The following is a 26,957-nucleotide window of genomic DNA, read 5'->3' on the forward strand; positions in this document are numbered from 1 at the left end:
AGGGCATCTCGATCTTGTTTATCACTGTTGAAATCTCTGCTCAGTTTGACGGCCCCTCTTATAACCCTCTCTACGTCTCCATTTCTTTCTGTTGTAGTCTCAAGTGGTCTAGGATACATCCTTTGTAAAAGCCCCATAATCCATCACTCCTCACAGCCTTCACGTAAAGCCAGGCTCACTGTTACTTCCATTACCCTCAAGTGTTCTTACAAGTTGGAGGACACTTGACAAGTGAAGATGCCAAGGAGAGACATGACAAATCACAGGGAGTGAAATGGATTGCTTAGGTTGCGATGAGTGTGGGATTAAGAAGAGAGAGGGCACATTAGAAAAAGGCCCAGGAAAGTGAGACCTTGAAGCAGATCCTCATGGGATCATTTGTGCTCATCTTGAGAAGGGTTCCGGAGAGGCCTGAAAAGTGAGGTGATGCAGAGAGATACACGCAGCTTGGCTGGCAGGAGCATGACTCGAAAGCAAGTGAGCTCTATAGGAAATGGACAGACTTATTTATAACCTAAGACGGTCTCTATTTGCTGCATAAGTTTTGTGGTCCCCCAGAGAGGGGATTCTGTGAGTCCCTGAGACACAAGGTGCAGGGTCAGAAGTGAGACCCGGATCAATGAGGCCAGAGTCAGAGAAGGAAGATTCTGGTAGCGTCTGGATGATGCCAGAAGGGGCAAAGTCTGGCCCAGGTAGAGGTGCTGGCAGGTTAGAAAGGTCAAATGGAGTTATTATTATTTTTTTAATTCTTTATTGAATGTGCTGCAATATCGCTTCTGTGTTCTGTTTTGGTTTTTGGCCCTGAGGCATGTGGGATTTTAGCTCCTCGACCAGGGATCGAACCACACCCCCTGCACTGAAAGGTGAAGTCCCAACCACTAGACCACCAGGGAAGTCCCCCAAATGGAGTTTTAAAAAGAAAGAAAGAAAGGGGATTCCCTAGCAGTGCAATGGTTAGGACTTGGCCCACTCTCACTGCCGTGTGTGCCTGCTTTCAATCCCTAGTCAGGGAACTAAGATCCTGCAAGTCACATGGCACAGCCAAAAACAGACAAACAAATAACTTTTTTTAAAAAAGAAAAAAAATAGTTGAGTACTCAGCTAACTCTTTTGAGGCTTGGACTATACCTTAGTTTCTATCTCTAAGTTTAATTCTTTGGAAGGTAGAAGGGAAAGGAGACAATAGGGGGAATAGAGCATTTTTTTCCCTCTTCTTCCCCATCTTTTCAACAAATATTTCCAGCATGTCTTCCTTTGGTGTTCTTTCTGCCCTATCTTAGTAAAACCAACTCAAGTCAAACACTCCTTCGCAGCCTCAAATTCTTTCAGAGGATAGGTGGGGCTTAAATCATTGAAGAAAATCAACAAACACATAAGAAACAAGTTAGTAAGTGGCGTATGATAGAGCCCACGTCACACCTCTGTGCAGGCGCGTTGTCTCCATTGCAGACGGCACCACAGAAGGATACAGGGCACATTGTCCTTCAGATTCTTCCTCGCGGCATCCTTTAGTGCGTTCTGCGCAATCAGGGAAACACCCAGGTGCTCATTCAGTGGCACCACTGGCAAAGCAGTGAAGTTGATGACATGCAACCTCCTGAAGTGAGCCATTGTCCGCTTCCTTGTACACTGACCAACAGTTAAGTTTCCACTTTTAAGAGCCTCTCATTCCTCCCCTATGGTCTTGTTCTCTGTTCAGCCAGCCTCCTGGAAATCAGAAATAAGCACAGAACCAACTTAGAAAGCTCAACCATGTTCATCTCGCAAGCAGGGTTGATGGCGAGGCACATGCCGCATACAACATGGGGAATAAAGACTTGTTAGAGAAACCCATTCTTTTTTTCCCCTTTGCTTCTTTTGTTTTTATTGGAATAGAGTTGATTTACAATGTTGTGTTAGTTTCTGCCGTATGGCAAAGTGAATCGGTTTTATATCTGTTCTTTTTTAGATTCTTTTCTCATATAGGTCGTTACAGAGTATTAAGCAGAGTTGCCTGTGCCGCACAGTAGATCCCTATTAGTTCTCTATTTTACATACGCGTATGTGCATGCTTCTCAAGAGATACACACAACCTTTGAGTTGTGCAGGAACTGAGGTGCCCACAACAGGTGCAGCATTGTAACCTCAGGCTGAACACAAGATGCCTGGAGCGTGCGTGCTAAGTCGCTTCAGTCACGTTTGACTCTTTGTGACCGCATGGACTAAGGCCTGCCAGGCTCCTCTGCCCATGGGATTCTCCAGGCAAGAATATTGGAGTGGGTTACCATTTCCTTTTCCAGGGGATCTTCCTGACCCAGGGATCGAACCTGAGTCTCCTGCATTTCCTGCCTTAGCGGGTAGATTCTCTACCACTGGGCCACCATATTGTTTATCTTACGCATATTCCACTGTATATATGCACCACGTTTCTAACTGAAAACTTCAAGGGATATACACTTTTGCTTTCTACCTGCCGATCCCCACCATCACCCTCTGATGAAAATTATCCTAATTTTAAAATAAAGAGACTAGGAAATTCCCTGGTGGTCCAGGGGTTAGGTCTCAATGCTCTCACTACCAGGGGCCCAAGTTCAACCCCTGGTTGGGGAACTAAGATCCTGAAAGCAACACAGCAAGGCCAAATAAATAAACAAAAGGAGACTGTTGTTGTTGTTTAGTCACTAAGTCATGCCAGACTCTTTTGTGACCCCGTGAATTGGAGCCTGCCAAGATCGTCTGTCCATGGGATTTCCCAGGCAAGAATACTGAAGTAGGTTGCCATTTTCTTCTCTAAGGGATCTTCCCAACCCAGGGGTCGAACCCTCGTCTCCTGGATTGGCAGGTGAATTCTTTACCACTGAGCCACCTGGGAAGCCCAAAGGAGACCAGAGTGCTGAAAAGACTGGGGCTCTAGACCATCCAGCAAGCCAGATTTCAAACTAGAAATGCAGTCAAATCTCTTTGCCTCTCTAAGCCTCGCCTATAAAGTCAGAGATGTGGATTAGGTTGCTAGGACCGTCTTCAGCTCTCAGATCCTGGGTTTCTATGACGCTGCGGTGGGTGGTCCATCCCCTCAGCATGAGGCTCCTGATAGACCTAAAGCTTTCTGCTCCCTCTCCAGTGGCCCCGTCACTGCTTCTCCTCCTGGATTTGGAATATGCTGGCCAGACTGCTCTCCGAGGTCCTTGCTTACTGGCCAGGAGGAATTTATCACTACCATCTGCGGGTCCTCCCTGTCCAGAGCCTGGGGTATAGGCCTGGTTATAATGAAGTAAAAGATTCAGATCTGCCCTCAAGAAGCTTATACATAATGGAAAGAGAGAGAGAAGGTATAGTTCGATGAAAAAAAAATTAACCAGGTGCCCTTTCACCAGTCTCCTTGCCTCTCCTTTGGTTCCTGCCTTCTGCTCTGCTCTGTCCCCCAAGCCAGCCATCCTATACGCCTGCTGCACTCAGCTTCTTCCTGGTCCCTATGCTGTGTGCTCTATGCCTTTGTACATGCTGCTGCCCCCATTCAATCAGCCCAGGTGATATATCCTTTAGAAAACTTTCTTGAATTACTCCAGACCATTAGTACCACACCTTCTCCGTGAAGGCCAGGATTCTGCTTGCAACTATTACAGCACTTACAATCCTGAACTAGAAGAATTTGCTTCTGCATCTTTCTTCATTAGGCAAATTACCCTCTAGGAAGTAGATTCAGTCAATATTTGATTCTTTTTTTTTTTTTTTTACATTTACTTAGGTACACTGGGTCTTAGTCGTAGCATGCAGGAGGTTTTGGTCGTGACATGCAAACACTTAGCTGCAGCATGTCGGATCTAGTTCTCCAACCAGAGATCAAACCCAGGCTCCCTCCATTGGGAGATCAGAGTTTTAGCCACTGGACCACCAGGGAAGTTCCCTTTCTAACTCATCACATTTCTTTTTGGGCCAATGAGGTTATCCATTTGGGTTGCCCCAAGTCAGCTGGATTGTAGGAAAAGCTGGCCCAGGCCAATACTCTGCTCCTAGCCTTTAGCCATACAGCGCTTCTGAGTTTTCTTCCAAGCCCCTGCCTCAACATGAACTGGAAAATTAAACACATTCTCTGAAAAGCCAGGCTTAGGGGGGCTCTGTTAAGAAGCTTCTTGCTTTCGTTTAACATTTCATTGGAAGGACTGATGTTGAAGCTGAAACTCTAATACTTTGGCCACCTTATGTGAAATGCTGACACATTTGAAAAGACCCTGATGCTGGGAAGGAGTGAGGGCAGGAGGAGAAGGGAACGACAGAGGAAGAGATGGTTGCATGGCATCACTGACTCAATGGACATGAGTTTGGGTAGTTTCTGGGAGTTGGTGATGGACAGGGAGGCCTGACGTGCTGCGGTTCATGGGGTCACAGAGTTGGACACGACTGAGCAACTGAACTGACTGACTCATGTCTAATGGGAGAACTGAATATTATGCTTCTTAAGAGAAACATTTAAAAGTCTCTGTTCCTTTCTGAATCTTTCAGCATACTATTTTAGGGTAAGTATTCTCTGAAGCATGATAAGTTTTTACTGTCACTACTTGGGGATAAAAAGAGGATGGGGAGAACACTAAGTTCATTGAATATCTACCCTGTGTCCAGGACTGTGCTGTATATTAGGGGCAGATGAGTGGAAGAATAAAAAAAACATTCTGCCCTCATGGAGCACATATTCTTGCATATGAGATTTGAAAGTCCTTTCTTTAAAGCTAAATGTTTTAACTTAAACATGTTAAGTTAAAACAATGCTGAGGTTGTAGTCAGGCAGACTTTTCTTCAGTTTAAACTTCCGTCATTAAATGACTACCTACTGACTGCCCAACAGAACCAGCAATTCATTCTTACTGGGGAACAGGATGGTGAACTAAACCAGACTTGATCCCTGCCCTAATGGAGCTTATGTCAACTAGAGGCGACAAGTGCTAATTAGTTATGTGCTAGTGCTAAGCTGCTTTCAGTCGTGTCTGACTCTTTGTGACCCCATGGGCTATAGCCCACCAGGCTCCTCTGTCCATGGGATTCTCCAGGCAGGAATTCTGGAGTGGGCTGCCATTTCCTTCTCCAGGAGATCTTCCCAACCCAGGGATTGAACCCGCGTCTCTTTGGTCTCCTGCATTGGCAGGCGGGTTCTTTACCACTAGTGCCACCTGGGAAGCATGAATTATAACTGACCACTGCTTCAAATGGCAACCCACTCCAGTATTCTTGCCTGGAAAATCCCATGGGCACAGGGACCTGGTGGGCTATAGCCCATGGGGTCACAAAGGAGTCAGACACGACTTAGCAGCTGAGCACACTTGCTGTTTCAAAGGGAGGGACCCAGTGCTGTGAGAGACGACGTAATAGTGGAGACCGACCTAGTCAAGGTGTCACAACTTGAAGGAAGAGCAGGAGCTACTTAGATAAATGAGGAAGGGAAATACCATTCAAGCAGAGGGGCACAGAGTACAAGGACAGGAAAAGTCTAGACCTGTGCACCACAGTAGCCACTAGCCACCTGTGACAATTGAGTCCTTCGAATTTGGTTAGTGTGACCAAACTACTAAAATCTTTTAAAAAATTATTTTATTTATCTGGCTGTGCCGGGTTTTAGTTGCAGCCCACAGGATCTTTGATCTTCCTTGCAGCACGTGGGACCTTTTAGCTGCACCATGACAACTCTTTGCTTCAGCACATGGGATCTAATTCCCTGAACAGGGATCAAACCTGGGACCCCTGGATTGGGAGCGTGGAGTCTTAGCCACTAGACCACCAGGGAAGTCCTAACATCTTAATTTTAGTTAATTAAAATTTAAAACCTAAAGCAGAATAAATTAAAAATTATTGATTGTATGTTGAAATGATCTTATTTGGGACATATGAGTGAAAATAAACATTATTCATAGTAATAGCACCTGGTTTTCAAAAGAATTTTTTTTAAAAATATGGCTCTGAGAAAATTCTAAATTATGTATGTGGCCTACATTATGTTTCCATTGGATGGTGCTGGGTCAGACCACGCAGTTTGGTTCCAGGACATGGAAATTTCCCCTTTTCAAGGAAGTAAGGTATAGTTGGAAGAAAATTGCACTTGGACCCAGAGAACCATGGGTCCTGTCCCTCATTGGTTGGATGACCTGGTGCATTCACTAGGTACCCAGTAAATATCCCTTGAATGAGCCCGAGTTTCTTCGTTTATCAAATGGAATGTTTATCAAACACACAATATTAGGATTTTAGGAGATCTGGAGTCTTTTCTCGAGTAGTTCTCTGCACCCTGCTCACAGTGCGAGAAGCTGCCCCTGGCCTCAGTCTCCCCCACCCGTCAAAGCCGACGAGAGATGGGGCGTGGGAAGGCAGGGTCATGGTGTGTCTGTTCATCTTACCTGAAGACTGCTGGCGGAATCCGCGGAACTCGGCGGTGCCGATTCCGCCACGGGGCCCTCAGGGGACCCTGTGAAGTTCTGGATGGGACACCCGAGACCTGTTGGCCCCCACATCCACCAGGAAGGGGTACCCTTTGTTTTGTGATCTGGGAAGAGGAAGAGGAGGAGGGACGTCTGGGAGAGGCCCATTTTGCTGCTATAAGTCCTGACGTTCTCCCGGCAACGCGGGCCACAGCCGGCACCTGCACCTTTTCTCACAACAATGCGGGGCATCGCGAGCACGCCGTTACCATGGCGACGGTCCCCGTAGGCGGGGGAGAGACCAGACCAAGGGGTGTGCGGGGAGAGTGAGTGTGGTTACTCGACCTTGCCTATAGCCTAAGTGACTCCAGAAGACACTGCCTCTGTGGAGTCTATTAAGTATGTCAAGAGCCGTCCTCATGTGTTTCTGGCGCTTCGCATAGGGTCGCGGTGGGGACCACCCGGCGCCGGGTACCCCCAAATCTCTCGGTGGTAGAAACCGGCGGGGCTGCGCCCGCGCATGCGCGTGGCGGCCGGGCGACACCCGCTCTTGATCTGGCCGCGGTTGACTCGGCCTCTGGTGGGTACCAGGCGGGAGGTCGGGGGTTTGCTTGGAACCCCCGACTTTAGGGCATGTCAGGTACGTCTCTGAGCCCGGCATCGCCCGAGGGTCCGAGAAAGAGTGGGACACCGGCGTTCCTCAGGGCCTCCCGGCAGCTGGAGCGACCGGAGGGCGCGGAGCAGGGGGCGGGGGCCGGGTTCTCCGCAGGCGGTGCACCGCAGCTGTCGTAGTGTGTTTCCTGGTTTGTAAATTGGGGTGGTAATTCCCCTCGTAGGTCAGCGATGAAGGTACTTAACGAGAGCGCGCGAACGGACGCTCTCTGCGGCTAGTTAACAGCCCTGCGAGGCGGCCATGGACCTGCGTGGCACGTCCTTGCTTGGCTCTGAAGTCTTTGAGATTCCGGTGAAAGCTAGAGACTTCTTTCTCACTTTCTTGTTAGATTAAAAGAAAATACTGTATTTTATGGCCCATTGCAAACGGTAAAGCATTGCATAGTGAAGAAATTATTACTATCATCAGCGCAGAGGCGTAGACCTTATTTAAAGCCCAGTTTCACCGCCTTCCCACGGCGTGACTGGAGGCGCATTACTTAACTTCTCTAAGCCTCAGTTTCCTGATCTGTAGATGGGAAGAAACAACTTGATCTTTTTCCGCCAGGCCGGAATACTGGAGTGGGTAGCCTATCCCTTCTCCAGTGGATCTTACAAACCCAGGAATCCAACCGGGGTCTCCTGCTTTGCAGGCAGATTCTTTACCAACTGAGCTACCAGGGAAGCCCTGATTGTAAATAAAGAAGCCTGGGGCCCAGAGAAGTAAGTGCAGGGGCCCAGTGGGGGTGAACAGCAGAGCGACGGATTGAACCCAGATGCTCTCCATTCGCTTCCGTTGTGCTGAGCCCTCCTCTCTCCAGGGAATTTCACTGGAAAGAGGGCTGCCTGGGGCCAGCGGGTAGAGCTGGTACCTCTTCGTTCACACTCATGTTCCAGAATCTCAGGGTCTCAGCCAGAGTTGTTTGTGGATGGGTGGATCTGACTTAAAAGTTAGTCCAGACCCTTCCTTTTCCTTGTTTGTAATATATTGATGATGGGCGTTGGGCTTAAGTGTTATGAGAATTCTTGAGATCATGGGTGAAGTGCCCTTGTGAATGCCTTATTTACCAGAGAGGTTTTGTTTCTTGAATGTTATTGACCAGAGATGTATTCACTTACATAATAAATTGCCGGGCATTGGCATTAGATTCTGCAAAAGTCCACCCAGTAGGCAAAAAGTTAAAACCTGGAAGACTAAAGTAGCTTGGCCTAGGTTTAGCCAGCAACTGAGAGGCAGAACTGGGCCTAGAACTTGGCCTGTTGTGTCCAGGTACTATGCTCAGTCTTAGTGTTCTTAGCGCCAGTGGGGGCTTTGCACAAACAACTTGGCTTATTTTTCTTTCTTCAGATGTCTCCAGGTGCTTGGAGGGGCAGGGACTGCTTCTTATCTGGTTTTTTGTACATTAGTTTGGTTTGTTTTCATAAGTTACGTGTGAATATATTATCATTGTAATAATTCATTAAACCCACAAACATTTCTTTACTATAACTTTATATTGTAACATGAAATTGCCACTGTTTGGCCATTTGGGGTGTTTTTTTAACTTTAGAATGGCAAATTCAGGAATTAGGATGGCAGAACAGGGGTTAGGATTCCATGCTCTCACTGCCAGGGGCCCAGGTACCATCCCTGGTTGGGAAAGTAAGATCCCGACACAGCTAAAAAAAATTAAAATTAAAAAAATCTGTTTAAAAATGGGAAATTACTGAGTCAGCCATCCTACTTCCTTTCCCAGATTTAACTGCTGTGTGCAGTTTAGTGTTTATCCTTCCAAATCTATTTTATTTAGAGACCTATATTCTTGCTTTTTTTTTCTTTTTGTCTTCTAATGTGGGATTATAATATATACATTGTTCCTGTTGCTTGCTTGTTTTTTTGTGGTCATACCATTGGCATATAGAATCTTTGTTCCCCGATCAGGGATCGAACTCATGCCCCCTGAATTGGAAGTGTGTAGTCTTAACCACTAGACCACCAGGGAAGTCCCTATCACTTGCTTTCTCTTTCCTTTTTTTTACTTTATTTTTCTTTACAATACTGTATTAGTTTTGCCATACATTGACATGAATCCACCACGGGTGTACTTGCGTTCCCAAACATAAACCCCCCTCCCACCTCCCTCCCCATAACATTTCTCTGGGTCATCCCCGTGCACCAGCCCCAAGCATCCTGTATCCTGCATCGGACATAGATTGGCATCACTTGCTTTCTTAATGATAGAGTGTGTTGGATGTCTTTTCAAGTAAGTACAGGGATGACTGTCTCTTTGTTTTTACTTACGATCTAGTGTTCCCTTATAATAATGTGCCATAATGTATTTGGCTGTACCAACCATCGGCAGACCTTTTGCACTGTTTCTTATTTTTGACTGCTACCAACAATGGAGAATATTTGTGTGAATATGTCCAGTTCTTTCTGGAGGATAAATTTTTACAAGTAGATTTGCTGGCCAAAAACTATGCACCTGAAAAACTTTACTAGGTTTTGCCTAATGGAAAAAATGATAGCATCTTATATTTCCACCAAGAGTATCTTTGTCTCCATACCTTCACCAACATGGTATTATTGATCTCTTAAATGTTGCCAACATGATGGATGAAAATGCTTCTTTTTATGATGTACCCCACCAGTTGTTAATATAAGGATAATTTGGTATACATGTTTAGCCAACTGACGATGGCTATGAACCTTGGGAAGACTGGATAACTTCTTCGAGCCCTAGTTTTCTCATTTCCGATATGGACAGGAAAATTACCTTATGGGATTCCTGCAAGGAATGAAAGTAATATATGAACTGTCCCTAGCATTGGGTCCAACCTCTCATGGATACTCAAGAAGTGATATTAGTTAGTTAGTTTTTGTTATGACCTTTTCTTTTTTGGGTTAAAACCGTTCTCCCTGGATATTGCTATTTCATTCCTGTTCTGCCCTCTGTGGACATAAGAGTAATTGTCTTCCCTCTTCCATGCTTTTTCTTTCCTCCTGCAGAAACAATGCCAGGGCCTTCCACGGTGTTCTGGATGACATAGTAGCACAGCTTCAAAGACCTTCAGCATCTCAGTCCCCACTGCTGTCCCACTCACCATCAAGATGGAAGCATTCTGGTTTGTCCAAGTCCTAAAGTGTTATGCCCCAGCCCAAATGCCATCTCTCAGGCTGTGGGTCTACCTCTGTTTTTAGGAGGACTGTTGCTTAACAATGTTGTGTTGGTTTCTGCACAACACTGTGAATCAGCCATAAGTATACACATGTTCCCCTCTCTCTTGAACCTCCCTCCCACCCCCCACCCCATCTCAACCCTGTAGGTTGTCACAGAGCACTGGGTTGAGCTGTGTTATATAGCAACTTCCCACTAGTTATCTTTTTTATATATGGTGATGTGTATGTTTCATGCTACTCTCTCAGTTTGTCTCATCTCTTTCCTGCATTGTGTCCACAAGTCTGTTTTTCTGTGTTTTTAATCACAAACACACACCAGTAAAACTCATGAGCACACACCCCTAAATGTCTTATGTATTTTATTTGTAAGTCATATGTACATATACTTCTATGCATATATGTATATCTATATTGTAAAGCTTCTAAAGAAGTTTCTAAACTTAACAGGCTCCTCCGTCCATGGGATTTTCCAGGCAAGAATACTGGAGTGGGTTGCCATTTCCTTCTCCAGGATATTGTAAAGCTTCTAAAGAAGCTTCTAAACTTTTGTCATTAATTTTACTGCTATTAATTTCTACATCACTGAAAACAGTACGAAGTTTTTTCTTTGTGTTCCTATTGAATATGTGTCCTGCTAATTGTGATGAGAACCTACTATGAGTTATTTTTTTTAATAATAGTAGGTCTAAAGCCTCGTTTCAAGTAGTCTTGAGAAGTCCTTCTCTTTTTGGCCAGTTTCTTGCCAGATAGGATAAACTCATTACCGGTTTTATCTCATTATGTGGTGAAGGAAGAGTTTATCCCTGGGAGTAGGAAAGGTGAGAGCTCTGCTGCTTTCTTTTTGCTCCTTTGTGCCTTTATTATTGTTATCGTCATTCTACGGTTTCTTAGAGGGAATCTTGTTGAGCTATCTGTGTATTATACATTAAATTTGGGCTTCTCTGGTAACCCATATGGTAAAGAGTCTGCCTGCAGTGCAGGAGACCAGGGTTCGATCCCTGGGTTGGGAAGATGCCCTGAAGAAGAGAATGGCAACCCACTCCAGTATTCTTGCCTGGAGAATTACATGGGCAGAGGAGCCTGGTGGCGTATAGTCTCTGGGGCTGCAAAGAGTCGGCCACCACTGAGCAAATCACACACACGCAATACAGGGAGAGAAATGAAGCGTGGCCCTGCGTCTCACCACATACAAAGTTAATTGCAGATGAGTAGCTGTCCTAAATGTGAAGGCTGAAAGAAGAAAACTTACAAAAGTTAATGTGGGGAAATATCATGACCTTAAGGTAGGCAAAAATTTCTGAGATTAAAAACCACTAATCATTAACAAAAATTTAATAAGTCAGATCCCATTAAAATTAAGAACTTCTTTAATCAAAAAGAAACCAATAAGAAAGCAAAAAGACAAGTTCTCAGTAAAAGGCTTTTATTTCCTTATAATGGAGTATGTGTAGACGCTGCTGCCCCAGTTGTGAGTCTCACCAGTGTCCAGGAGTAAGGATCTCACGCCTTTTGTTGTTGTTCGGTCGCTCAGTTGTGTCCAGCTCTTTGCGACCCCATGAACTATAGCACACCAGACTTCTCTGTCCTTTACTGTCTCCCAGAGTCTGCTCAAACTCGTGTCCGTTGAGTTGGTGATGCCATCCAACCATCTTATCCTCTGTCACCCCTTCTCTTCCTGCCCTCAGTCTTTCCCAGCATCAGGGTCTTTTTCCAATGGGTCGAATCTTTGCATCAGGCGGCCAAAGTGTTGGAGCTTCATCGTCAGTCCTTCCAAGGAATATTTAGGGTTGATATCCTTTAGGATTGACTGGTTTGATCTCCTTGCTGTCCAAAGGACTCTCTTGAGAGTCCTTCTAGTGCCTTGGTCTAGACTATAAATCTAGTGATGCCAGTTTTTAACGAAACTTAAGACCAGCCAGTTAGGCACTTGCCTGTGGTTGACATAGACTAGTCACACAGACCTGTGTTCAAATATCAGTTCCCACTTAGGCCCTTAGTTGTTCTAAACCTCATCTGGCAGATAGGTATACTCAGAGGAGCTGAACCAAGGGCAGTTGTAAGGACTGAGATGTTGCCAAGGTCTGGGCATGCTGCCTAGCACATCGTGAGCGCTCAGCACAGGGGAGTTGTCACCAGGATAGTTAGTGGTCACATGACAGAATGTGTGTTTTACATGATTGCAGGACAGGGGCACAAGGGCACTGATGCAACTCTTTGTACCCCTTGACTTTTTCTGACCCTGGGAGAAGGGAGCATTGACCTTTCCTTCATCAGGCTGAAGATGCCTCTCTTTGGAAGTACGTTTAGTCCGAAGAAGACGCCCCCTCGGAAGTCGGCCTCTCTCTCCAACCTGCATAATGTGAGTATCAACAGTGGTGTGCAGTGTGAACAGAGCCTCGAGCCTGACCTCTTATGGGAAGTGTGGTCCTCCAGAGGCATCCTCGTGGGAAGGTATCCTTTTAATTCGTATGATTGCTGTTGCTGAAAACATGTCTTAACTCCTATTTGAAAATTATTATCAGAGCTGTTCAGGAACCTTAAAAGACAGTCGTTCTCATTATGACTTTGGGGACCAAACGATCTTATCCAGTTTGACTTCAGTTGATTCCCAAGCCTTGGCCAGGAATCAGTTTTTTAGTCATGTCTGAGAACAAATTCATTCTCAAAGGATGATGTTTTGCCAACATTAAAAACGTTCAAAAGGATTTGCCACAGCTCCAAAGGCAGTTTCTGAGCTCCTGCAGGGTAGAGGGTTTGCATTCATTTCTGTATATCCAGTACCAGCCCTGGCCCACGGTGGGCGCTCAGTGAGCTGTAGAAACATCCAGAAACACATTAAAGAACAGCTGCTACCACTAATTGGGACTTAGCATTTTATGCCTTTTCCAGGATGTATGTAGCTCCATAGGAACAAGTGATGGCTCAGGCTTACATTTAAAAAGGATTTTTCACTTGACGAAAAATTTACAGTGAGACTTCTTAAACTGCCAAGTGCCCTGTAGATATGAAATAATTCAGTTTGCAAATTTCAGCATATATAGATTTTCTGGAAAACACCTATTATATAAAGCAGTACTTTTCTTTTATAGTTTAAAAGTTTTTTGGTACCTTATTTAATTTTCTGACTTTATTTGAAAAAAAAATTATTAAACGTGCCGAGTTATGATTAGAGAAAAAGAAATGAGTTGTTGAGGGGGTCACATAATCGGGGATTCCCACTTGGCACCGGGGTGAAGAACCCGCCTCCCAATTCAGGAGACCCAGGTTCTATCCCTGGGTCAGGAAGATCTCTGGAGGAGGAAATGGCAACCCACTCCAATATTTGCCAGGAAAATGCCATGGACAGAGAAGCCTGGCAGGCTACAGTTGGTGGGGTCGCAAAGAGTCCAATGCAACTCAACGCATGCAGGGGGTCTCACAGCTAGCAGAAGAGGCGCTGGGGCACGAGCCCGTGTACCCTGGCTGCCTGATGCCGGCATGAATGTCTCACCCACAGTTGGACCGGTCCACGCGGGAGGTGGAACTGGGCCTTGACTACGGAACCCCCACCATGAACCTGGCTGGGCAGAGCCTGAAGTTTGAAAATGGCCAGTGGATAGCAGGTGGGCTGCATTTCCTGCCATTTTGCCCCAGCAAGATGGTGGAGGGCAGCCTGCACTTGGTGACCGCTGGTTGTGCCCTTCTGCCAGAGACGGGGATTAGTGGAGGTGTGGACCGGAGGGAGGCCCAGCGCCTGCGGAGACGGAACCAGCAGCTGGAAGAAGAGAACAACCTCTTGCGGCTGAAGGTGGACATCCTGCTGGACATGGTGAGGAGGGCGGCCAGGGGGTGATGCCTTGGCTTTGCCTGGGCAGCTTCACAACGAGTCATTTCAGCCAGCCCACACTCTCGAGTGCCAGCTTGCCCAGGCACATTGCTCTGAATCCAAAGATACGAAACCAAGGCAGACACAGTCCCCACCTTCCAGGGCTCAGAGTCTAACTGAGAGGAGGACAGTAAACACGGTGACAGTCCTCAGGGTAAGGACAGAGATTAGTCTTGTCCAGGCCTGGCATCCGCAAAGGAGAGAGAGCTTCATTCTGTCCAGTCAGGAGCCCATCAAGGGAAGGGATATTTAAGGAAAGAGAAAGGGAGGAATGGCGGTTGGAAGGCATTCAGGAGTGAAGGACAGTCTGCTCCTTGCTAGGCAGGGACCTGCAGCAAGCAGCCATTAGCCAGAGCCTGGCGAAGACCTGCGGAGAGCCACGCTGCCTCTTGGCATCGGTTTCTTGTGGCTTTTAAAACAGCCTGTTGAACCTAGAGGTGTATGTAAAGGTTCGCCGAGAGTCAGGAGAGCACCCTGTCTTGGTTAAGAGCATGTGTCTGTAGCTGAACTGCCCGGGTCCCTGACCCAGCTTCGCCCCTGGCTGTGTGACTTCAAACAAGTTACTTAACTACTCTGTGTGAAGAAGCTAAGTGTTTTTAGCAGTAAAATGGGCCCGAAAAGAGGATCCACCTCATTACTGAGTTAATACAAGTAAAGCTCTGGAAATAGCATCTGGCTCGGCAAGTACAGCTCTTCTGTTTCACAGTCAGCTGACCTCTCAGAGACAATTGAGGGATCCTGATGAGGGGAGTGGCGTTCTTTTTCAGCCATTTTTATGTGAGCCATGACTCAGAGGCAGCTTAGTCCTTTAGCCTTGATATCACCAATATCTGCTCTTTTCATCCCCTGAAACCTGGTGTCCTTAACACAGTGAGTGCCACACAATCCTAGGTGATCAAAAGTGATGAGAGAATGGATGGTGAATGTTCCGCAAGCTCTTGAGGCCCTGGGTCATCAGGAGATTACTCTCTGCCCAGTTACAAAGGGGTTCCCATCGTGGAGGCACTGGCAACGTTAGAGAAATGCCAGGGGGCCTTGCCCAGCCCACAGGGCTGACCTTGCCACCCTGAGTCATGGCCGTGAAACGTCCGTGTCGCTTAACACTTGGCTGCTCTTCTTCCAGCTCTCGGAGACCACTGCTGAATCCCACTTAATGGAGAAAGAGCTGGATGAACTGAAGAGCGTCAGCAGGCGGAGAAAATGAAGACCCCCAAAGACATCTGTTCAGAGAACGGGGGAAACCCATTCATCAGAAGAGGGGAATGTGGTTGAGGGTATTTTTAGCCAAACGGAGGGATCAGGTCCCGGTAGAGAGCATCATATAATGGGGCCAGAAGGCACCGGCCCCCTTGGGTTGGGGGTAGGCAGGTGACTACAGTGGATTCCAGGCCAGTCCTGTGCTTCACGGCAGGGGAGACCTCCCCGGGGAGGTCTGGTTGTGACGGAAGCCTTTGGGTTTTCTCCAGTCACTTAACACCCAAATGCTCATGGCCCAGGCTCATCCTCCTGGGACGGAGATCATCCCATCATCCCCTCACGTCAGTGTTTGAGGTATGGCGCCCTCTTGTTGAGGGGATCTCAGATGAGGGGCTGTCCTGTTTCTCTTCCCTCCAGCCCATTCTCTTGCTCCTTCAAAGAACACTAATTTCCCCCAGATTCACAACCTCCTCTGGCTTTAGCATCTCGGCAGCCAGCACCAGCATTTTACGGCAACACTATATTTTTGTGCTACTTTCCTCTCTACCCTACTTTTTAAAATTAAATGTTATCTAATCTGTGGCCAAAGTGACTGAAAAAAAGAAGCCTCAGTTTTCGAGGAAGTGAGTTATGGGGGCTGGGTTCTAATCCTGGGGTGCGCCATCCGCTAGATGGGGGTGGGGGATGTCCCCATCACAGGAGAAGCATTCCAGCTTCCTGGGCATCAGCAGGGTTTGAGCTAGAGCAGAAACGGTCATTCTGCCCAGATCCCCTGCCTCCTCCTTTCCGGGTATTGGGACTCGCCTGGACCTGGCAGGGACTGTGGTTGGGATAGAGGGCTGGCTTCCCCAAGTGGGAGTTTGTACTCTTAGAGGGAGCCGGGCTTCTCTGGCTGGTGGAGGGAGCCAGCCAAAGTCAGCAAGAGGGAGTCCAGCTTCCAAAGTCCAGGGCGAAGACCCTGGGGGCAGGACACGGAGCTCCGGGCTTTAGACGGGATGGCTGCTGAGATCAGCTGTTTCTGGACGCCCGTTACCCGCCTGGGACAGGGCTCTGGATCTTGCTTAGACTCTCTTGCTCCTCAGCTCAGCCCTGCAGAGCAGGGCATATCAGTCTGCATGCCTGTTGGCAGATAAGGAACCAAACTCAAAAGCTGGTCTGGAATCAGAGCGGAAGTGTGGGAGCCTGTGATCCACAGCCCACAGTGAAAGAGGGGAGCTGGTGAGTGGCTGCCTCCTGTAGTCCATCCTCAAGGCCAGCTCCCTGTGGGGTAGATAGAGAAGCCCCAGCCCATAATCTTCCTTCCTGGTGCAGGAGAGACTAACTTAGAAGACACTGAGAAAGGATACTGGATGAGACTGCACGTTTTCACGTGCAAATACAGGCTCAATGGAGAGTTTGCCTGTTCCTCAACCACTGTCTTTAGCAACCATTTACTGTGTACCCTGGATGCTAGACACCTGTAGACAGTGGGTCAGTGGTCTTAGGATGGTTCAGCTTGCAATGTTTTGACTTTGGAATGGTGCAAAAGTGATACACATTTAGTATAAACTATATTTTGACTTACGATAGTTTTCCAGGCTAGCAAGATGGATATTCATTGGAAGAACTGAAGGTGAAGCTCCAATACTTTGGCTACCTAGTGTGAAGAGCCAACTGAATGGAAAAGACCCTGATAACCAGGAAAGACTGAAAGCAAAAGGAGAAGGAAGTGGCAGAGGATGACAAGGATGAGATAGGTTTATTGGGACATAAACCAAAGAAGGGTTATGTTTCTAATTCTCATGAAAAATTTTCAAGTTTATTATCATCATCCCCTGCTTTTAGATGAAGAAACAAGCCCAGCAAGATGACCCAGCTAGAAGGGAAGGATCCGGGACTGAAAGCTTTGGAATCAGGAGGGGCGTGTTTCATGGTCCCAATGATGTGGGTCCTGGTTTCCTCTGCACCACCACTGGCACCCGAGGGGGATTCAGCTGTGTGGGACAGCTCTGCAGTGAGGAAGCGCTTGTATTTAGGGTGAGGAGGGAAGCAAACCATTGGTGAATTTCACCAGAGGAACGCCAATTGACTTTCATTTGACAAAAAAAAAATCCCTCTGGCTTCCCTGTGTGTGAGAACAGATGGGAGGGGGCAAGGCTGGGACCAGAGAGGTGGCAGTTTAGAAGAAGTGGTCAGATTCTAGGCTGGAATTGAAGGTGGAGCCACCAGTGTTTGCTGATGGATGTGTTGTGTGAGCTGAGTCTAAGGATAAGTCAAGAAGACGAGGATTTAGCTCTTAGCCACTACCTTTTTCCATCTCCATTTTTCCAGTCTTGAAATGACTTCCCTTTCACTTTTCACTGTCATGCATTGGAGAAGGAAATGGCACCCCACTCCAGTGTTCTTGCCTGGAGAATCCCAGGGACGGGGAGCCTGGTGGGCTGCCGTCTATGGGGTCGCACAGAGTCAGACACGACGGAAGCGACTCAGCAACAGCAGCAGCAGCGTCAACTTTGATGAAGCAGTGTTCGCTGTTCACATGATACATTCCTTAATGCTGTTACAGATGAGATTCGGACTGTGCTGTTTATTATCTTTGGGCACAAAGGGTAAGTCAAGGATAATGAAAATCTGTAAGAAATGGGAAAAATAATCAGCATATCTCACTACCATAAATCTTTTTGCCACACACACACACACACACACACACACACACACACACACACACACACTGAAATGCTGTGGTTAGGGACACACACACACACACACACACACACACACACACACACACACACACACACACACACACACACACACACACTGAAATGCTGTGGTTAGGGAGTTCCCTGGTGGTTCCATGGTTAGCACTCTGCATTCACTGCTGAGGGCCTGGGTTCAATCCCTGGTCAAGGAACTAAGATCTTCAAGCCATGCAGTGTGGCCAAAAAAAAAAAAAAGAAAAAAATGCTATATACCTTTAAGATCTTACTTTTTCTTCAGATACATCTATCAGATGCTGGCTAAAATGCTTCCTCCTCCAAGCATTATTGACCAAGTCTACTACTTGGGGAGGTGGGGCACCCAAGTAAATAGTGCTGTCTACTTAATGTTTGCTATCATTTGTAATCACTGCAACCGTCTTGTAAATTTGTGAGCTGAGTGTCATTAGGGAAGAACTGTTACTGAAGAGCTGAGATAGAAAGTTCTGTGGGTGTGAGGGAGGGAGAGCAAAAAACCAGAGAAGGGGTTTCCCTGGTGGTCCAGTGGTTAAGAATCCACCTGCCAATGCCGGGGACACAGGTTTCATCCCTGCTCTGGGAGGAGCCCAAGTGTCTCATGGCAACTAAGCCAGCCTAGAGCCTGTGGTCCACACAAGAGAAGCTACCACAACGGGAAGCCCGCGCACCTCAACAGAGAGTAGCCCACTCTCACTACAACTAGAGAAAGCCTCCAAGCAGCAGTGAAGACCCGGCACAGTCAAAAATAAAGAGATGCTAAAAAAAAAATAAAATTGACAGCTTGAGGCCTAATAAGGGGATCCATATGCATAACTGTACAGATATAGGCTGATGTGTATGGTTTCCTGGGAGAGGGTACTTAGAACTTCTGTAAAATTCTCAAAGGGATCTATGTCCACACTGAACCAAACCAAATTAGGCACTACCGTATTGCTAGTTTCACATTCGGAAAGAGAGAGGAAAGATGGGAGCTATGGAGTTTGAGGGACAGGGGGTAAGAGGAGCTGGGGGCAGGGTTCTAGAACACCTCAGCTCCATCCAGATGGCAGAGTCACCCTTGTACCCAGCATGGGGCATCACCCCTCACTTGATGGCGCCCGCAACTTGTCCCTCAACAGTCCTCGTGTCCTTTGCTGCCACGGAGCCATTTCTCCTTAAGATAATCAATGACGCTTTCCCTCCTTCCTCCACAGCAGCTCCTCTTCGAATTCACTCTTGGGTTGGGGTAAGAAGATGCCCTTCCCTACCCCCGACACTTAGGGAGATTTTTGGAGGATAGTTCTGATTTTTTTGTTGTTGGTTCTGACATTTTGGCTTTTAATTAAAAAGTTTTTATAGGTGGCAAAACACATAAAAATTGCCATCTCTTAAAGCATACAGTTAAGTCATATTAATACATTCACCGTATTGTACAACCATCACCACCATCAGGGATTGAACCTGCGCCCTGCCCCCTCGCAGTGGAAGCACAGTCTTAACCACTGGACCACCTGGGAAGTCCCCTGTTACTGGGTTTTGTGGGGGTTTTTTGTTTTTAGATTTTATTTTTATATATTTATTTATTTTGGCTGCATTGGGTCTTCATTGTGGTACTCCAACTCAGTATTTGCGGTATGTGAGGTCTTAGTTCTCAGACCAGGGATCAAGCCTTGGCTTCCTGTATTGGGAGCACAGAGTTGTATCCACTGGACCACTAAGGAAGTCCCATAAGGCCCAATTAGGGACAGTTTACACAATCCAGATCAATGGGTCATCATGGCATTTTACAAGATTAAGAAGAAAGGTTATCTAGACTTCCCTGGGGGTCCAGTGGTTAAGTCTTTGCTCTTCCACTGCAGAGGGTACAGGTTCGATCCCTAGTCTGGGAACTTCAGATCCCACGTGGCTCAAGTCCAAAAATAAAACAATAGAAACTTTGTTAAAAAAGGAAGGCTATCTCCTAAAGAGATGTGACCCTTGATGAGATTAAGAAGGAATATCTAGGAGGTCCCCAGGCAATCTATCTCCCAAGGAGGTCTCCCAAACCAGTCAGTCCTAAAGGAAATCAAACTCTGAATATTCATTGCAAGGATTGATGCTGAAGCTGAAGCTCCAATATTTGGCCACCTGACTCGAAGAGCCAACTCTTTGGGAAAGACGCCTGATGCTGGGAAAGATTGAGGGCAGGAGAAGAAGGGGACAACAGAGGATGAGATGGTTGGATGGCATCACCGACTCAATTGACATGAATTTGAGCAAACTCTAGGAGAGTGGAGGACAGAGAAGGCCTAGTGTGCTGCAGACCACGGGGTCGGACACACAGAGTCAGACAGGACTTAGCAACTAAGCAACAACAGCAACAAGGAGGTCTAGTTAAAACAGAGTCATAGTTCAGTTCAGTCCCTCAGTCGTGTCCGACTCTTTGCGACCCCATGAATCGCAGCACCCCAGGCCTCCCTGTCCATCACCAACTCCCGGAGTTCACTCAGACTCATGTCCATTGAGTCTGTGATGCCATCCAGCCATCTCATCCTCTGTCGTCCCCTTCTCCTGCCCCCAATCCCTCCAAGCATCAAAGTCTTTTCCAATGAGTCAACTCTTCTTATGAGGTGGCCAAAGTACTGGAGTTTCAGCTTTAGCATCATTCCTTCCAAAGAACACCAGGGCTGATCTCCTTCAGAATGGACTGGTTGGATCTCCTTGCAGTCCAAGGGACTCTCAAGAGTCTTCTCCAACACCACAGTTCAAAAGCATCAATTCTTCGGTGCTCAGCCTTCTTCACAGTCCAACTCTCACATCCATACATGACTACTGGAAAAACCATAGCCTTGACTAGATGGACCTTAGTCTGGCAAAGTAATGTCTCTGCTTTTGAATATACTATCTAGGTTGGTCATAACTTTTCTTCCAAGGAGTAAGCGTCTTTTAATTTCATGGCTGCAATCACCATCTGCAGTGATTTTGGGAGCCCCCAAAGAAATAAAGTCTGACACTGTTTCCACTGTTTCCCCATCTATTTCCCATGAAGTGATGGGACCGGATGCCATGATCTTCATTTTCTGAATGTTGAGCTTTAAGCCAACTTTTTCACTCTCCTCTTTCACTTTCATCAAGAGGCTTTTTAGTTCCTCTTCACTTTCTGCCATAAGGGTGGTGTCATCTGCATATCTGAGGTTATTGATATTTCTCCCGCAATCTTGATTTTCACCTTCAAAGCTAGCCTCCAGCAATAGTAAATAAGTTAAATAAGCTGACAATATACAGCCTTGACGTACTCCTTTTCCTATTTGGAACCAGTCTGTTGCTCCATGTCCAGTTCGAACTGTTGCTTCCTGACCTGCATACACATTTCTCAAGAGGCAGGTCAGGTGGTCTGGTATTCCCATCTCTTTCAGAATTTTCCACAGTTTATTGTGATCCACACAGTCAAAGGCTTTGGCATAGTCAATAAAGCAGAAATAGATGTTTTTCTGGAACTCTCTTGCTTTTTCCATGATCCAGCGGATGTTGGCAATTTGATCTCTGGTTCCTCTGCCTTTTCTAAAACCAGCTTGAACATCTGGAAGTTCACGGTTCACATATTGCTGAAGCCTGGCTTGGAGAATTTTGAGCATTACTTTACTAGCATGTGAGATGAGTGCAATTGTGCGGTAGTTTGAGCATTCTTTGGCATTGCCTTTCTTTGGGATTGGAATGAAAACTGACCTTTTCCAGTCCTGTGGCCACTGCTGAGTTTTCCAAATTTGCTGGCATATTGAGTGCAGCACTTTCACAGCATCATCTTTCAGGATTTGAAACAGCTCAACTGGAATTCCATCACCTCCACTAGCTTTGTTCGTAGTGATGCTTTCTAAGGCCCACTTGACTTCACATTCCAGGATGTCTGGCTCTAGATGAGTGATCACATCATCGTGATTATCTGGGTCGTGAAGATCTTTTTGTACAGTTCTGTGTATTCTTGCCACCTCTTCTTAATATCTTCTGCTTCTGTTAGGTCCATACCATTTCTGTCCTTTATCGAGCCATCTTTGCATGAAATGTTCCCTTGTATCTCTAATTTTCTTGAAGAGATCTCTAGTCTTTCCCATTCTGTTGTTTTCCTCTATTTCTTTGCATTGATCGCTGAAGAAGGCTTTCTTATCTCTTCTTGCTATTCTTTGGAACTCTGCATTCAGATGCTTATATCTTTCCTTTTCTCCTTTGCTTTTCGCCTCTCTTCTTTTCACAGCTATTTGTAAGGCCTCCCCAGACAGCCATTTTTGCTTTCTAGTGTTGGCCTAAGTGTGATATACCGACTCGATGGAAAGCTCTTCCTGGGCATGCTGCCTAGCACATCGTGAGCGCTCAGCACAGGGGAGTTGTCACCAGGATAGTTAGTGGTCACATGACAGAATGTGTGTTTTACATGATTGCAGGACAGGGGCACAAGGGCACTGATGCAACTCTTTGTACCCCTTGACTTTTTCTGACCCTGGGAGAAGGGAGCATTGACCTTTCCTTCATCAGGCTGAAGATGCCTCTCTTTGGAAGTACGTTTAGTCCGAAGAAGACGCCCCCTCGGAAGTCGGCCTCTCTCTCCAACCTGCAATAATGTGAGTATCAACAGTGGTGTGCAGTGTAACAGAGCCTCGAGCCTGACCTCTTATGGGAAGTGTGGTCTCCAGAGGCATCCTCGTGGGAAGGTATCCTTTTATTCGTATGATTGCTGTTGCTGAAAACATGTCTTAACTCCTATTTGAAAATTATTATCAGAGCTGTTCAGGAACCTTAAAAGACAGTCGTTCTCATTATGACTTTGGGGACAAACGATCTTATCCAGTTTGACTTCAGTTGATTCCCAAGCCTTGGCCAGGAATCAGTTTTTTAGTCATGTCTGAGAACAAATTCATTCTCAAAGGATGATGTTTTGCCAACATTTAAAAACGTTCAAAAGGATTTGCCACAGCTCCAAAGGCAGTTTCTGAGCTCCTGCAGGGTAGAGGGTTTGCATTCATTTCTGTATATCCAGTACCAGCCCTGGCCCACGGTGGGCGCTCAGTGAGCTGTAGAAACATCCAGAAACACATTAAAGAACAGCTGCTACCACTAATTGGGACTTAGCATTTTTATGCCTTTTCCAGGATGTATGTAGCTCCATAGGAACAAGTGATGGCTCAGGCTTACATTTAAAAAGGATTTTTCACTTGACGAAAATTTACAGTGAGACTTCTTAAACTGCCAAGTGCCCTGTAGATATGAAATAATTCAGTTTGCAAATTTCAGCATATATAGATTTTCTGGAAAAACCTATTATATAAAGCAGTACTTTTCTTTTATAGTTTAAAAGTTTTTTGGTACCTTATTTAATTTTCTGACTTTATTTGAAAAAAAAAATTATTAAACGTGCCGAGTTATGATTAGAGAAAAAGAAATGAGTTGTTGAGGGGGTCACATAATCGGGGATTCCCACTTGGCACCAGGGTGAGAACCCGCCTCCCAATTCAGGAGACCCAGGTTCTATCCCTGGGTCAGGAAGATCTCTGGAGGAGAAATGGCAACCCACTCCAATATTTGCCAGGAAAATGCCATGGACAGAGAGCCTGGCAGGCTACAGTTGGTGGGTCGCAAAAGAGTCCAATGCAACTCAACGCATGCAGGGGGTCTCACAGCTAGCAGAAGAGGCGCTGGGGCACGAGCCCGTGTACCCTGGCTGCCTGATGCCGGCATGAATGTCTCACCCACAGTTGGACCGGTCCACGCGGGAGGTGGAACTGGGCCTTGACTACGGAACCCCCACCATGAACCTGGCTGGGCAGAGCCTGAAGTTTGAAAATGGCCAGTGGATAGCAGGTGGGCTGCATTTCCTGCCATTTTGCCCCAGCAAGATGGTGGAGGGCAGCCTGCACTTGGTGACCGCTGGTTGTGCCCTTCTGCCAGAGACGGGGATTAGTGGAGGTGTGGACCGGAGGGAGGCCCAGCGCCTGCGGAGACGGAACCAGCAGCTGGAAGAAGAGAACAACCTCTTGCGGCTGAAGGTGGACATCCTGCTGGACATGGTGAGGAGGGCGGCCAGGGGGTGATGCCTTGGCTTTGCCTGGGCAGCTTCACAACGAGTCATTTCAGCCAGCCCACACTCTCGAGTGCCAGCTTGCCCAGGCACATTGCTCTGAATCCAAAGATACGAAACCAAGGCAGACAACAGTCCCCACCTTCCAGGGCTCAGAGTCTAACTGAGAGGAGGACAGTAAACACCGGTGACAGTCCTCAGGGTAAGGACAGAGATTAGTCTTGTCCAGGCCTGGCATCCGCAAAGGAGAGAGAGCTTCATTCTGTCCAGTCAGGAGCCCATCAAGGGAAGGGATATTTAAGGAAAGAGAAAGGGAGGAATGGCGGTTGGAAGGCATTCAGGAGTGAAGGACAGTCTGCTCCTTGCTAGGCAGGGACCTGCAGCAAGCAGCCATTAGCCAGAGCCTGGCGAAGACCTGCGGAGAGCCACGCTGCCTCTTGGCATCGGTTTCTTGTGGCTTTTAAAACAGCCTGTTGAACCTAGAGGTGTATGTAAAGGTTCGCCGAGAGTCAGGAGAGCGCCCTGTCTTGGTTAAGAGCATGTGTCTGTAGCTGAACTGCCCGGGTCCCTGACCCAGCTTCGCCCCTGGCTGTGTGACTTCAAACAAGTTACTTAACTACTCTGTGTGAAGAAGCTAAGTGTTTTTAGCAGTAAAATGGGCCCGAAAAGAGGATCCACCTCATTACTGAGTTAATACAAGTAAAGCTCTGGAAATAGCATCTGGCTCGGCAAGTACAGCTCTTCTGTTTCACAGTCAGCTGACCTCTCAGAGACAATTGAGGGATCCTGATGAGGGGAGTGGCGTTCTTTTTCAGCCATTTTTATGTGAGCCATGACTCAGAGGCAGCTTAGTCCTTTAGCCTTGATATCACCAATATCTGCTCTTTTCATCCCCTGAAACCTGGTGTCCTTAACACAGTGAGTGCCACACAATCCTAGGTGATCAAAAGTGATGAGAGAATGGATGGTGAATGTTCCGCAAGCTCTTGAGGCCCTGGGTCATCAGGAGATTACTCTCTGCCCAGTTACAAAGGGGTTCCCATCGTGGAGGCACTGGCAACGTTAGAGAAATGCCAGGGGGGCCTTGCCCAGCCCACAGGGCTGACCTTGCCACCCTGAGTCATGGCCGTGAAACGTCCGTGTCGCTTAACACTTGGCTGCTCTTCTTCCAGCTCTCGGAGACCACTGCTGAATCCCACTTAATGGAGAAAGAGCTGGATGAACTGAAGAGCGTCAGCAGGCGGAGAAAATGAAGACCCCCAAAGACATCTGTTCAGAGAACGGGGGAAACCCATTCATCAGAAGAGGGGAATGTGGTTGAGGGTATTTTTAGCCAAACGGAGGGATCAGGTCCCGGTAGAGAGCATCATATAATGGGGCCAGAAGGCACCGGCCCCCTTGGGTTGGGGGTAGGCAGGTGACTACAGTGGATTCCAGGCCAGTCCTGTGCTTCACGGCAGGGGAGACCTCCCCGGGGAGGTCTGGTTGTGACGGAAGCCTTTGGGTTTTCTCCAGTCACTTAACACCCAAATGCTCATGGCCCAGGCTCATCCTCCTGGGACGGAGATCATCCCATCATCCCCTCACGTCAGTGTTTGAGGTATGGCGCCCTCTTGTTGAGGGGATCTCAGATGAGGGGCTGTCCTGTTTCTCTTCCCTCCAGCCCATTCTCTTGCTCCTTCAAAGAACACTAATTTCCCCCAGATTCACAACCTCCTCTGGCTTTAGCATCTCGGCAGCCAGCACCAGCATTTTATGGCAACACTATATTTTTGTGCTACTTTCCTCTCTACCCTACTTTTTAAAATTAAATGTTATCTAATCTGTGGCCAAAGTGACTGAAAAAAAGAAGCCTCAGTTTTCGAGGAAGTGAGTTATGGGGGCTGGGTTCTAATCCTGGGGTGCGCCATCCGCTAGATGGGGGGGGGGATGTCCCCATCACAGGAGAAGCATTCCAGCTTCCTGGGCATCAGCAGGGTTTGAGCTAGAGCAGAAACGGTCATTCTGCCCAGATCCCCTGCCTCCTCCTTTCCGGGTATTGGGACTCGCCTGGACCTGGCAGGGACTGTGGTTGGGATAGAGGGCTGGCTTCCCCAAGTGGGAGTTTGTACTCTTAGAGGGAGCCGGGCTTCTCTGGCTGGTGGAGGGAGCCAGCCAAAGTCAGCAAGAGGGAGTCCAGCTTCCAAAGTCCAGGGCGAAGACCCTGGGGGCAGGACACGGAGCTCCGGGCTTTAGACGGGATGGCTGCTGAGATCAGCTGTTTCTGGACGCCCGTTACCTGCCTGGGACAGGGCTCTGGATCTTGCTTAGACTCTCTTGCTCCTCAGCTCAGCCCTGCAGAGCAGGGCATATCAGTCTGCATGCCTGTTGGCAGATAAGGAACCAAACTCAAAAGCTGGTCTGGAATCAGAGCGGAAGTGTGGGAGCCTGTGATCCACAGCCCACAGTGAAAGAGGGGAGCTGGTGAGTGGCTGCCTCCTGTAGTCCATCCTCAAGGCCAGCTCCCTGTGGGGTAGATAGAGAAGCCCCAGCCCATAATCTTCCTTCCTGGTGCAGGAGAGACTAACTTAGAAGACACTGAGAAAGGATACTGGATGAGACTGCACGTTTTCACGTGCAAATACAGGCTCAATGGAGAGTTTGCCTGTTCCTCAACCACTGTCTTTAGCAACCATTTACTGTGTACCCTGGATGCTAGACACCTGTAGACAGTGGGTCAGTGGTCTTAGGATGGTTCAGCTTGCAATGTTTTGACTTTGGAATGGTGCAAAAGTGATACACATTTAGTATAAACTATATTTTGACTTACGATAGTTTTCCAGGCTAGCAAGATGGATATTCATTGGAAGAACTGAAGGTGAAGCTCCAATACTTTGGCTACCTAGTGTGAAGAGCCAACTGAATGGAAAAGACCCTGATAACCAGGAAAGACTGAAAGCAAAAGGAGAAGGAAGTGGCAGAG

At 47.2% G+C, this 26,957-nt stretch overlaps 3 protein-coding genes across 7 annotated transcripts in view; 2 read left to right on the forward strand and 1 right to left on the reverse strand.

The window, feature by feature from the left end:
• FAM227A (family with sequence similarity 227 member A) overlaps positions 1-6,456 on the reverse strand; it is a 49,157-nt gene extending 42,701 nt beyond the window's left edge. Inside the window, exons 1-2 of the mRNA XM_018049071.1 lie at positions 6,360-6,456; positions 1,470-1,707 (exon numbers count right to left, since the gene is read on the reverse strand). Coding sequence (XP_017904560.1) covers positions 1,470-1,611 — 142 coding nt within the window. The 5' untranslated portion in view covers positions 1,612-1,707; positions 6,360-6,456. The remainder of the gene's footprint in view (positions 1-1,469; positions 1,708-6,359) is intronic.
• On the forward strand, positions 6,893-15,848 carry CBY1 (chibby family member 1, beta catenin antagonist). Of its 5 annotated transcripts, XM_005681076.2 has the most exons (7): positions 6,893-6,960; positions 10,021-10,136; positions 11,877-11,981; positions 12,430-12,550; positions 13,688-13,793; positions 13,881-13,999; positions 15,180-15,848. In XM_005681076.2, exons 4-7 carry the CDS (start codon positions 12,473-12,475, stop codon positions 15,258-15,260), a joined length of 384 nt encoding a protein of 127 aa, XP_005681133.1. In that variant the 5' UTR covers positions 6,893-6,960; positions 10,021-10,136; positions 11,877-11,981; positions 12,430-12,472; the 3' UTR covers positions 15,261-15,848. The 5 variants fall into 5 exon arrangements, with proteins under 5 accessions (XP_005681133.1, XP_005681132.1, XP_005681135.1 ...); XM_005681075.2 differs by lacking the exon at positions 11,877-11,981 and having other exon boundaries at positions 12,466-12,550; XM_005681074.3 differs by lacking the exon at positions 11,877-11,981 and having other exon boundaries at positions 6,899-7,020; positions 12,466-12,550.
• LOC102181663 (protein chibby homolog 1) lies at positions 22,269-25,829 on the forward strand. The gene is made up of 5 exons (XM_018048769.1): positions 22,269-22,536; positions 22,775-22,778; positions 23,673-23,778; positions 23,866-23,984; positions 25,168-25,829. Exons 1-5 carry the CDS (start codon positions 22,463-22,465, stop codon positions 25,246-25,248), a joined length of 384 nt encoding a protein of 127 aa, XP_017904258.1. The 5' UTR covers positions 22,269-22,462; the 3' UTR covers positions 25,249-25,829.

This window comes from Capra hircus, chromosome 5, assembly GCF_001704415.2.
Source record: "Capra hircus breed San Clemente chromosome 5, ASM170441v1, whole genome shotgun sequence".
Taxonomy (NCBI): Eukaryota; Metazoa; Chordata; class Mammalia; order Artiodactyla; family Bovidae; genus Capra; species Capra hircus.